The sequence below is a fragment of the Vanacampus margaritifer genome, chromosome 7 (genome assembly GCF_051991255.1).
Source record: "Vanacampus margaritifer isolate UIUO_Vmar chromosome 7, RoL_Vmar_1.0, whole genome shotgun sequence".
NCBI lineage: Eukaryota > Metazoa > Chordata > Actinopteri > Syngnathiformes > Syngnathidae > Vanacampus > Vanacampus margaritifer.
In genome coordinates this window covers 8,688,905-8,702,299 of record NC_135438.1, presented here as the reverse complement: position 1 = coordinate 8,702,299, position 13,395 = coordinate 8,688,905, and the positions used below count along the sequence as shown (strand labels likewise).

The 13,395-nt window shown below is 38.4% G+C and overlaps 1 protein-coding gene across 3 annotated transcripts in view; it reads left to right on the top strand.

Moving 5' to 3' along the window:
* The window catches only part of evi5l (ecotropic viral integration site 5 like), a 31,980-nt gene that overhangs the window by 3,763 nt on the left and 14,822 nt on the right, over positions 1-13,395 (top strand). The window contains exons 2-12 of one of the 3 annotated variants that reach the window (XM_077570901.1): positions 7,321-7,654; positions 8,722-8,911; positions 10,324-10,548; positions 10,698-10,772; positions 10,885-11,010; positions 11,120-11,263; positions 11,338-11,427; positions 12,045-12,142; positions 12,265-12,325; positions 12,841-12,894; positions 13,108-13,140. In XM_077570901.1, coding sequence (XP_077427027.1) covers positions 7,413-7,654; positions 8,722-8,911; positions 10,324-10,548; positions 10,698-10,772; positions 10,885-11,010; positions 11,120-11,263; positions 11,338-11,427; positions 12,045-12,142; positions 12,265-12,325; positions 12,841-12,894; positions 13,108-13,140 — 1,338 coding nt within the window. In that variant the 5' untranslated portion in view covers positions 7,321-7,412. Of the gene's footprint in view, positions 1-7,287; positions 7,655-8,721; positions 8,912-10,323; positions 10,549-10,697; positions 10,773-10,884; positions 11,011-11,119; positions 11,264-11,337; positions 11,428-12,044; positions 12,143-12,264; positions 12,326-12,840; positions 12,895-13,107; positions 13,141-13,395 lie in introns of all 3 variants that reach the window. The other 2 variants (XM_077570900.1, XM_077570902.1) reach the window with 2 other exon arrangements.

The window sequence follows — 13,395 nt, the reverse complement described above, 5'->3', positions numbered from 1 at the left end:
CTATGCTAATTTTTGTGAGCTGTCTATGGCATTTCGTAAGCAAGTGGAACTTTGTCTAATTCCATTTCTTTCACTTGTCAGGTTTACTGTAAACTTCAACTGGTAGTGACAAATATTTTCAAGCAAGCACACATTGCCTCTTATTAGAATAACAAGAGGTATTGCAGTATTTTTTTTTACATACCAGTGCACTATGCAATCCTAGCAGATACGATTATGTCATCAACAAGCGCTATCATGTTTACTTGATCGACATCTACCGCAGGCCATATTTATTCCATCTACCGCATATACCACATATATTGTGCAGTGCACCCCTACCTTGGCCCTCACCCATTGTTTGTGGGCATAGGCTCACTGACACCCACGACCCTGAATGAGGACAAGTGCAATGGAAATTAGACGGATGTATAGTCTTCTAACAACCGCCTTACACCTAATAGATCTCTATGCAGTTGATTAAATAAGCTCCCAGCAACTATCAAAATATTGTTTGTGTTCGTCATGTTTAAAACCTAGTTAATGCTGTAACGGGAAGCGGAGACGTAAATGAAATGTATACTACTTAAGTGCAGCATACACTCGGACTTGGCAAACTGTTGTGACATCTAATTTGGAGCTGCCAATAATCCTTCATGCATCACGTGTCATTGTGGATGTTTCGATCTGCTTGGTCAAGAATTCTAAGGTGATAAATAAGCATGTCAGCATTAGCACTTAAACAGTCCAAACGACAACTGCAAAGTAATTGATGGGTTTGTGTGGCTATTTCCAGTCCATTTCCGCTCACAGCAGCACTCAAGGGAGCCTATTATCTGGAGAGTGATGCTATTAACTGGATTCGGTACAGGAAAGCATTTGTCACGATAAACATGCAGTCAGTTAAGGCACCAAAATTGAGAAAATATTATTCCCCATGTTTGTTTTTAGTTAAATAACCTCATAGTAGTCATGGGTTCAGCCATTAAATCAAAATCATTTACACATCCATGACTGTCAGGTTGCTAGTGGACAGCAGGCTGTGTCCTGAATTAATCAATAGCCATTCCCAGTTTTTGGAATCATAAGATTTATCCAGATCTAGTTTTGAAGACCATAATCAGATGCTGTTAAGTGGGATTTCCAATGCAGTTAACATGTTAATAAATACATTAATTTGTATAGCCCTTAATCACACAAAAAAAGTCTCAAAGGGCTTCACAAGCCCACAATTGACAAAGATCTAAACCTCTTGATCGGGCAAGGAAAAACTCAAAGCCCTATTGGGGGGGTGGGGGGGGGTTGTAAGACCACAGATGGAGGGATCCCACGTCCCGCATAATTGCACTGGATACTGCGGGGCAACATTTTACACCGTATTGTGCTGTACAATATTAACTTACACACCATGAAAGTCCATTTAATGAGTTGAAGCAAAGACTCGGCCTGATTGGTCGATGCAGAGTTCTCCACAGAAACGCCTCCAAGGAAGTGGTCCGCCTCAGATCTTGTCCAGGTTGACCGGTGCAGAATCCATACAGCAAAAGCATCACATTCAATCATCTAGCCCCCTTTTCAAGCAGAAGTAACAATTTGGATTAGTGCAGCCTGTGCATTTCACAAATGGCAAAGTCACGGAAAACAAAAACCCACTTTGAGCAATATCAGGCCTAGCATCTGGCTCAAAGACAGTGGTCAAAGTAGGTGAACTGTGTGGAAATGAGAACACGTGTCAGCAGCCAAATATGAGTGAGTGCATGGGTCGGAACAGCCACACATTAACGAAGAGGTCAGCCTGGAGGCAAGGCTGATGGAGCGCCCTTGAGTCTCCAAAGTATGGACAGGTGGGCAGGGGGAGGAGCTGGCACATCATCAAGGTGGAAATTATTTCTTACACAGGGGAACATTCAATTCTGACTGCAATACGTTTCACTATTTTTAAGAAAAATACTGTGTACCACTGAAGGCCCACTAAAACTCAGATTTCACACTGGCACCAAGCGAAATTTCAATGGACTTCACAATGTGTCAAAACAGTAACTCGTCTTGCTTGATCTTTGGCTTTAGCTAATAGCACTAGCTGTGAGCTATTTGTTAAAGACATTCTTATTGTCAAAAGTAAGGTGTTTTAGACTTTTCATTTAGTGGCTAACATTTAATGTTAAAAAAATAGATGTGTGAGGCACCCCCAATCACTTCATTATTGTATGAGTTAAAACAGTGGTGTCCAAACTACGGCCCAGGGGCCATTTGTGGCCCGCTGTCCATTTTCTAGCGGCCCTCTGCAAATACGAAAAAATACATTTGAACACAGCTTGCTTTTCTAGCTATGCAAACAAACTATTCAAAACAAAAAAAATGAAATATTTCTCTTTTTAATTTAATTAATGAAGTCAGATATTTCAGTTCAGAAGCAAAAAATGTTTTCCTCCATGTTCCGCGGTTTGTGTCAAGGTCTGATTTGTGAACATATCACATTAATGATAACCTAAAATCCTCAAGTAAAACATTGCTTAAAAAAAAATTGTCATTTATTACCAATTTACTCTTCCTTTGATTCTGACTGTGGAGATTGGCTCAGCACTGGGGTGGATCTATTCTAGTGGGATACAGGGGTGTGGGCCACCCCAAAATCATTTAAATCCCAAACTGCTTGTCTTGTTTCAAAATAACTAAAAGCCCGCTAAAATAACTATAATACATAATTGATTGACTTATTAGTCTTAGCGTGTTTAATAAAGTCAGACAATGTCAGAGTGGCCATGGCATTCTTTGATTATTCTGTATGCGGCCCTCACAGGAAAAAGTTCGGACACCGATGCTTTAAAGACTCGCAAAACGAGCGGCTCAGATTTTGCCCTTATTCTGACCTACATTTGACATTTATTATTCAATTACATGCCCTTTTTTTGTTGGCTACATGCACGCCCAGGAAAAATGACTGTGGCAACGTCTGGTGCCAAAGCTAAAACTTTGCACCAGTGGCCAACATCAGAGGAGTTCAACTTCAATAGATTTTTTTTGTGTGTGTGAAAAACTCCTAAGCGTTTTGGAACTACAACTGTTCTGTGTTCGGGCACATTTCGTTGAGGATGGCGTTGTCAACGTAAGCATTCACACGGTAAAAATACAACAAAGTCACACATACGCACACATCAGTCTGCCTCTGAAGGATCTCTCGGCATGAGGTTGTCACTATGTAGCTGAGAACCATCTGCGCAAAAGGAAGAAAATGACCATTTTAGTTCCACAAAGAAGAAATGTGCAAATTTACATTTTAGGAAACAGTTAAGGCAGGGATGTGATTTTTCCGCTAATTCGCGGAATTCCGCTTTTTTTTATCTCCCCCCCCCCAAAAAAAAAAAAATTCTGATTTTTTTTTATTTTTTTTTTAGTAGTTCATTGTGTATGCACATGACTCCGACAGATAACATCTTCTGCTATAACAAAGACATTTGTGGTATGCTCTAATATGAGTTACTTTACATGAAATTTGAACTCTTCAACATTATTTATGTGTTAACTTAGTAATCACATTAGTTAGATATGATGATATTCTCAGTGATAGTTTTTAAAAGCAAAGGCAGTCCAATGTTTTTGAATGTGACTGATTTTGAGTTGACTAAAACTGCCATTTTATATGGGATAGTTCAATATACATTGAAAATTTATGCTGTTGTTTTGTCTATTTCTTTGTCATGTGAGTGCATTGAAAGTACTTAAAAACACGGAAAACCCATGAGCTCCGGGGGGCTCCTGGACCTAGCTGGGTGCCAGCGGCCCCCAGACCCCCGGCTAAATTTTCAGATAATTTCACTTTGGTCAAATCACATCCCTGAGTTAAGGTCATTGAGGATTTTGTTTTGGAGCATTGTGATTATTATTTAATTGTAAACAAGTTAATGAAAAGGAGATCAGCAGTCCTAGTGCCCCAGGCTGCTTGCCAGATGGAATCTATGAGAAGCTTCTCTCTACCAAGGGCAAAGATTTTGTAAATCAGACACATTCTGCACTGAAATGTACATGCAGAACGCCGGGTCAAAGGAAATACGCTGGATAATAGCACACGACAAGTCACACCTAACTATACGGACATAGAAGACACCCAGTAATCATGGGCTGAGACTCGTGAGTCACCAATTAACATGTCGAGACGACAGCAACACAAATCCTATGGGTGGGTTTGGTTTTGTTTTTACATCTGAGTCATCGTCCAGTCATACACAGTCATGGTCGGCACATCTGGGCTGCCTCGCTCTGTCAGGAGCCTTCACAGTGTCCTTCATATGATGAAGTGCATCATCAGCAGCGTATCACTCTACTGTAGTCATGCTTGATTTACACATTTCACACTCTGGCCCTGACACTGAACAGTCTTTGTTGTTGCTGAGATATCTCTGAAGGGTCACGCCACTTCTCTGACAAAGCAGACTGTATTCTAAATGCAGCGCCTTATCATTTGCTTGACTCCCGTTTTTAAAAGTATTTGCTGTATTTCCAGTTCAGAATATGTTTGCTTCAGCATCATATCCTTTGAGTTCTCCTTCAGTGAACCAATCTTGTCCACCCTGAGTATAAAGCTATCGCAGCAGCTACAGTATACCTTAGAAGCGAGGATATGTCAATCATCAGATTTAAGTTGTTATAGATATTATATTCACATGACTTACATTTTAATGTATTCTGTCTGAGAAATTCTGCAGCACACGTTGACTACTTTTCTTGCTACAAAAGTGATTGGTCTCATTGGCTTGTTAATGGCTCTTTTGATGAGCTGGCTGCTGCGCATGAATGCATCCCTTGTCTCATCCCAAGCACTGTTTTCTATGTTTACACTGTTATTGCACTCCTGTCCTTGCCGTTTTTCTGCTTTGCTTGTTTCGTTGTGCATGTGCGTGTCATATGCTGGGCTGTGTTCTAATTTTATCAAAGATGATGCTTTTGCAAATGATTTGACATCCATTTCAGAATCCAGTGGAACACAACCATTATGGGGCGCTAGTCCACATTGCATTTGTTCGTGTTTAGAACCATTTTTTTTATTTATTATTATTTATTTATTTTTTTTCTTTCTTTTTGGGAGATCTCAGTATTGATCATTTGAAATGTCATCATCATTGTTCTCCCCTTTTTTTTCTTTTTTTTTTAAATTTTTTTTTATTAATTTTTTTTATTTTTTACATTAAACATTTATTTTAGATACATTTATTATTGTTATTCTTTTGAATGAGTCAGACTTGCCTGTGGTCAATGACAGCATGCCCTCCATTCATATGTGGTTGCCAGTTTGTTAAACTTGATTTGAGGCTAAATATGCGGGGAGGAAATTAATGTATTATTTGTTTTGGTTGGGTGGCAGTAGGGCAGAGTTAAATTTGAATCATCATCATGATTTTGGCTGCCACGCATACATTAACCTGGTCGATGGCGAGACAGTGGCAGTGAAGTATTACTGGGGAACAAATAACACAGTAACTTTGTTTATTTAAAATGCCGTTACATCCACCACTGGTTGTAAAATGCAGGGTATTTTCTTTGTAATTAAACACAATATATCTATTTGAGGAGCTGTGTCTCAAGGATTGATTCGGTGTTTGTGGGTCGTCTTCAGATAAAGGCAGGCAAGAATGATTTTTTTTCTCTACAATGTGTGAAATGATCACATGGACCTTTTTCTAGCCAAAACATGCATGTGTAAAATAAAAAATGGATGCAACAATGGAGAATTAAAGGGCCGGATTGAGGAAATGCAATGTGCTAAACTTGGTTAACATGAGCAAGATAAATGTTGTGCTCAAGATGCAAATACCTTAAATAGCCTGAATGATTGGCTAACTGGGGAACAGTGGAGCACATAAACAGTCATGATGTTTTAACATTCATTAAACAACCCATGGAAACAATGACGTAATCATCTTAAAGTCAAACAGTTCTTCATGTTCCATTAACTTGGAAGTGTTTTGTTTTTGTGTGAAATGAGTTTCCATTAGTAACTTGACTGAAATCCTCTCTTTTGAACTCTCTCAACTCTCATTATAGCAGCTTTTCTTTTCATGTTAATATTCAGGTCTTTGCAAAACACCATTGCTAATTTCAGAGCAGGTTGTTTTGACTGCGGTGTGATGACTCAAGAAAGGCCCGTGAGTATGCTGAGTCAATAGAACATAATTGCTGTTACTTCATCTTTGGAGGTGTCGGTTAAGGCATGTCTACCAACGTGTCAGCTTTACTCCAGTGTTTACTTCTTTCCATTCAAATCAGCATCATAGGGCTGTGCAATGAAACAAAATTCAATTACAATTTCAATTATTACACTTTTGCAAAATCAGCATAATCGTAAAAAAATATATATATATATATATATATATATATATATATATATATATATATATATATATATATATATACTAATTTGAGCTGTTTAAGTTTATACATTTGCACCTTTTTATTTTATTTTAAAATAATTAATTTAATACATTTTGTTTATACAAAAGTAACTTGCATAATAGTGTTTCAAATAATCTTATTTGTCTTTAGTATTTTTTACGGTTAAACATTTTACGGTTTTGTACCAAAAAATAATCGCGATTAATATTCTCTTCATAACCTAGCAGCCCTAATATATCATTGGATAAAAAAAAAAGGCCTAAACTATTGTGATATTTGGCCCTTGATGACGGGGAAAAAAAATCTCCTTCAAAATAGAATGAAATACTGAGTGATGATAAAGAAAGTATCAGTTCATGTTTTATATCATTCGTGTCTTAATGTTCGTTTGTTTGTTTTTGGGTTGAGTTTGTTCAAAATATATTTTTGTAGTTTTTCTTCATAAGGAGTAGTAGAAAGGGATTGTGTTATTTATTCAGAATGGCAAAGCAGTGACATCAAACATTGTTTAAAACCTTTAAGGGATACTTGACTCATTGGTCCATTTTCAGTAGTGAAAAGTTTATATTTTGTCCACAATTAATTTGATAACTTCATTATTTTTCATGTGCAATTGATACCTTTAGAAACTATTTTTTTTCCACTTGCTGTCGACTGAAGATGACATCATCTGCGCTGAGGAACTAGCGACCAATCATGGCTCACCTGTTTTCTGGGTTTGCTCAGTAAACTGAGCCATGATTGGTCATTACCTACTTCCTCAGCGCAAGTGATGTCATCTTGGAAAAAATAGTTTTTACAGGTATTAATTGTTCATGAAAAATTATATATAAATTATCGCCAAAAAGTTGAAAATGGCTGAAAATGACTCTATGAGTCATGTATCCCTTCAAAGAAAATTTCTCCATTCCTCCATACCAGGTTTGAAGACCTCTGATCCTTTTGGCTCCTCAGCCAGGCAGGTGACAGCCAGCTGACGTCCTGAGGAAGGAGACACCAACTTGAGAGTCCCCACTTGCACTGCTTCCCACTCGGCAATAAGCGTCATGTCTATACCCAGCGGCAGCCCAGAGCGAGAGGGCTGCGGCCTGGCTCCCACACACCTAGACTGCCCCTCTTCTCCTCCTGGTTTGGATCCAGATCCCCTGTCGACAGGTAGTCCAGTCCTCAGCCCAGATTCCTCTTCCCATGATGCGGTGTTGTCAGCGCCTGCAGTTTCCCCGGCGGACTCCGAGAACCTCAGCCCAGATGAACTGGAGCTGCTGGCTAAACTGGAGGAACAGAACAGGTGATAAGAAATGGTGGTTGCATTATTTACAGTGCAAAGAATCATGTCATAATTTCAATACAAAAAGTAGCATAAAAATAAGTATCACATGTCATTGGTTCCCATCCAAAAATGTGATTGCACTCAAAAGACCACTTGGCAAGAACGATTAAGATCAGCTCCTGTATTTGCCTGAATTTTGTCATTAGAACTCGTGCATTATTCATAAGCAAATGCAAATGACATCCATGCAAGGTTACCAAAAGTGCACGTTTTGTGGAAGTCTGAAGAAGGTTTACGAGGAGTATTAGGGCCACACAAAAACGAAAAAAAAATCTTCATGGTTATGATTGTGGAAATGGCAGGTAATAAACTTGTAATGTTGGAATAAAACGTAAGGGATTTCACTAACTAGAGGCTAACTCGTAACACGTTAGAGAAAGAGACCAAGCTTGTTGTGCTTCTATGGGAATTTTGATATTCACTAATTCATTCAAAAGTTTAAAAAATTGTACTTTAATCTTGTAAAGGATGCCTTTATTCTCATATTATAAACTTCTTCTGAAAAAAAAAAACACTACTCTCAAAAGCAATACTTTATTCTCATGATTTACTTTTTTTCCTTGAAAGATGCGTCACAATATTCAGATTTTTTTATTCTTATTACAAATTAGTTCTTGGTGATACTTTTCACTTCAGTAAGACCCTTTTTTTTTTATCATAAATGTTTATTGTAACATACAAACATGACTTTTTTGTCTTACTATTACCATTTTTTTTCCTAAGTAGTCCTGTATTCTAATTATATAGCTTTTTTTTTTCTTTAAAAAATTAACATACATAATGACATAACATTACAGAATTTTCTTTAAAAAACAATACTTTGTTATTACAATAGTTCATTCAATTACATACATTATATATTATCCTCATGGTACAACTTTATTCTCATCATATAATGTCTTTCTGGGGAACAAAAAAGGCTACCAATTTATTTCAATTTTCCCCTTATATTCTTTGCTAAATGTGTAATCCTGCTAACAAACGGTGTATTCATTAGTCATCTTATACTTATCTATTATTACAAGGTTACTGGAGGCTGACTCCAAGTCCATGCGCTCCATGACGGGCTCGCGACGCAATAGTGGCTCGTCGCTGGTGTCGAGCTCTTCGGCCTCCTCAAACCTGTCCCACCTGGAGGAGGACACCTGGATCCTTTGGGGCCGCATTGTCAACGAATGGGAGGAATGGAGACGCAAGAAGGACAAGCTCCTCAAGGTGAGTTGCAGGTTGATTTCATTCCTGCTGACTGCCTCGGTTTATTTTCAGCTGCCTTTTCTTTTCATAAACAAGCAACTCGAGTGTTTTTTGAGTTTACAACTACAGCATAAAGCCAAAGGAAATGGTGACCTTTCCATAGGGCAGGTGCAGTCAAGTAATCTTACTGATTTTCCAAGTACACTGCCAAACAAACAGCCCCCTCCCTGCAGTGATCTACGCAAAAAAAAGAGATTTGCATCACCGTGGTAACATGATCATAATCTTGAGGAGACACGCATCATTCTAAGGGAACAAAGCTGACATGCTAGATAATGATGTCCAGAATGAGTGCACAAAAGTAGCCTCTGTCGCATTGGCCTTTGTGTGTGCTGTGCAGCAAAAGGGAAAACCTCAGGGACGGCAAGATGGATGAGAGGAGGGACAGCCAAGTGAGTCAGGATTAAATGAGAGCGGAAAAACGAGCAAGGAGACATTTAAGCACATGAAACAAGGACAAAATACGACTCTGACTATGACATTTATGACATTACAACTCCTCAAAAACATGGATCCTGTAAAGGGATATTTTATTTTATTCTATATTTTTTTATATATACTTCTATATTATCTTTATTTTTAGATAAAATTTTATTTAAATTAATTAATGATTGAGATTTAAACAAATGAATAATTAAATATTTTTAAATAGGAAAATGTCTAAAAAGTAGGAGGAAAGACAGACACAAAACAGAAAAAAAACAAAAAAATGCCCAACAGACATAACATTTATTTTTAAAAAGGCAGAAAGAAAATGTTTAACAGTAACTGTAAAATGTCCCGTAAAAAAGAAGTCCCAAAAATAACCGTAAAATGTCCATAAAATTGCCCAAAAAGTCAGAAAAAGGATAGCAAAAAAGGCAGAAAAAATGTCAAAAAATAGCCAGAAAAGGTAGAAAATTACCGTGTCCATAAAATTGTTAAAAATTTACGAAATTGACAGATAGGCAAAAATGTCTAGAAATGTTTGAAAAACAAAGTTTGAAAAATTACACCACCACCAAAAAAATTTTAAATGGAAGAGTAAAGGTAGAAGAAAATAAATCTCTAAGTATTGGATGCTGCATATTTTTCTGTTATGGTGCAGCTCTAATTAGCACTGTCTTGTGCCACTGTCTTCAAATGTTTTTTGTTATTTATTTAGCCTAAAAGGGCTCTTTTGACAGTAAATGTTGCCGACCCCTGATCTCGGTCAACAGACTGCCCCCATTCCATAAAAATAAAAAAAGAAGGAAAAAGTACCCCAACTATAAATCTTCTCCACTGATGAAAACCATAACTACCATATAACCCACATCTGCGACCAAAATGAGTTTGTCACCCCTGCTTTAATGAATAAATACTGCATTCATTCATGGGTGTGTGTCCTCCAGGAGTTGATCCGGAAGGGCATTCCTCATCACTTCCGGGCCATCGTGTGGCAGCTGCTGGGCAATGCCACGGACATGCCGGTGAAGAATCAGTACTCGGAGCTGCTCAAGATGTCATCCCCGTGCGAGAAACTGATCCGCAGAGACATCGCCCGTACCTACCCGGAGCATGAGTTCTTCAAAGGTCAGGACAGCCTGGGCCAGGAGGTCCTCTTCAATGTCATGAAGGTAAAATCACATCAGTGCTTTTAAATCTCTCTCAACATTTTGACTTAGGAATTTTTTTTCTTCCAAAAGCCAGAATGGCCTTGAACTCTCAGGCCAACCCCAGATGTTTTTCAAAAGATGTTTTCATATGTAGCAAAAATGTTTTTTAGGCATACTCCCTTGTAGATCGAGAGGTGGGATATTGCCAAGGCAGTGCATTCATTGTTGGCCTGCTGCTCATGCAGGTAATTCCAACATGGTAATTTGTCCCACTAGAATAAAAAATAAAAAACAGGAGTCACTGTGTCACACTACAGTTACTAATGCGGGAACTCTCCACTCACACTTTTGTGCCAGATGCCCGAAGAGGAGGCCTTTTGCGTGTTTGTGCGTCTGATGCAGGAATACCGTCTGCGAGAGCTCTTCAAACCCAGCATGGCTGAACTGGGACTCTGCATCTACCAGTTTGAATATCTGCTACAGGTAAAGAGCAAGCAGCAGGAGGTTACATCCACTGGGGGGCAGTGAAGTAACACCAGTTTTTTTCTGACATCTGTTTACAAATAACTTGTGTGTGTTATTGTCATATCAGGAACAACTTCCAGAGCTTAACGTCCATTTCCGGTCCCAGAGTTTTCATACATCCATGTACGCTTCGTCCTGGTTCCTCACACTCTTCCTCACCTTTCTCCCTTTGCCTGTCGCCACGCGCATATTTGATATTTTTATGTATGAGGTAGGAGGATTTCGATTATATTTTTGATTGTATTGAGTCATCATATAAAACCAAGTTGTGTGACCTTTCTGAAGGGCCTCGAGATCATCTTCCGTGTGGGCATGGCCATTCTGCAGTACAACCAGACAGACCTCATTCAGCTGGACATGGAGGGCATGTCACAGGTAAGTAGTCCCCGGTGCAGAATTTAAATTATATACATGCAAGTGCATATTTAGCATCTATATACAGTGTTGACTTAACTCTTCAACTCCCTTATTTGGATTATTGCTCGTGAATAGCGAAAATCTATCTATAACTTACGGCCATTGAAATGCATTAGGGGTGATTTTATCCCTCTTTTGTTTTAATAACCCCCCCCCCCCCCCAAAAAAAAAATACTAATAAACATTATCTATACATTTTCCATTAAAAAGTGGGTGGGTGGGAGACGGGATTAAAAATATTGTGTACGTGAAGAAGGGTGTGTTCAGCTTCATTTTTTGGCCACAGGAGGCAGTAGCGATTCAGAATTGAATTTTTTTGCATTCAGCAGCTTTAAGTAATTTCCAGGAGGGGAAAAAGACACATAAACTAAAAATTTGAAGATGTCATGGATAACTTCATGCTTAATTGTGTGTATTTGATGGATGCAAGTGATGTACTGCAGAGCATCAAGGGTTGTAGTAATACTTGCTAGTCTATTGTGGGCTGACAATGCAGCAGCTTGCAAATTTGTCTGATTTGAATGAGGGAGCATCTTTGCGGCTCGCTAACTCCAACTGTTCCTCGTGTCTTCCAGCATTTTCAGAAGGTGATCCCCCACCAGTTTGACAGCTGCCCGGACAAGCTGATCCTCAGGGCATACCAGATCAAATACAACCCCAAGAGAATGAAGAAGTGAGAGCCCTTGTTACCTCATAGCCCGGGGAGAAAGCTTTTCCAGCAAAACCCAGAGCCAATTTAATTGTTTTTAATCATGTAAAATATGAGCCTTTGTTGTTTTTCTCTGTTTTCATCAGGCTGGAGAAAGAATATACAACCATCAAGAACAAAGAAATGGAGGAGCAAATTGAGATCAAGGTGTGTGTATGCTCAAATGTTTTTCATGACATTCACCCATGGAATGGCATGACAACATTTCCTTTAACGATCTGTTGTTATTGTCTATTGTACAGGTGTGTGTGTGGGGGGGCTATTTTAGGAAGTTTATTTGAACAAATATGTAAAAAAAAAAAAAAAAAATCTTTGTTTACTTTATTCTGAAAGAAAATAACTTTAGACATTTCACCTTTAAAAAAAAAAAAAAAAAAAGTCCTATTTTCTGAACTTTTTTTCCTCGATGTTTTACTTGGTTTAAGACTCATTTTCTCATTGAAAGATGTTTTTAATATTACAAAAAAAATCTACTCATACTATTATATGTTTTTTGGGGGGAAAAGAAGATATTACAGTTGTGACTTGAATTTAACTTATTCTGTGACTGTGGGACCTCGTACGGTTCCCTAACATACACAATCAACAGAATTCTTCATGATGATTAATAGTCCATCTTTCCATCCAAACACAGCTTTGTAACTGTCTGTTCTTGTTTTCAGAGGTTGCGCACAGAAAATAGACTGCTGAAACAGAGAATTGAAACCCTGGAGAAGGTAAGAGATGAACTTGGCGTGTTTGTAGTATGTACTATTCTTTTTCCTTCTCTCCAAAATGCTATTTTCTGACTGATCTTCATGCTGCCTCTTTTTTCTTCACCCCTCCCCCCCTCCCCCACATATTGGTTCATCTTTTCTTTTTCTACTTTCGGCTTTCTTTGTGGCTTCTTGTTTTTCTACATCTTGTTGCGTCCCTTCATTGCGCTGTAGGAGAGTGCTGCTCTGGCAGATAGACTCATCCAGGTAGAGTACATGGTGAACCACTTTCCCGCTCGCTTCACAGCCCTCTCCTCAACAACTAACTCACTTCTTGCCCGTCTTACCAAACTTGATCAAACCTGCATGAAAATGATCGTTTTTAATGTGAATATGTTCAGTCCACAAACCTGTTATGTTGTCCCAATGTGCATGGTATTTAATGTACTGTATATGCTGTACTCTTGCATGTGGAATGTAAACACCACTACTATTTTATGATGTAAAACTTGGAATGTAAGT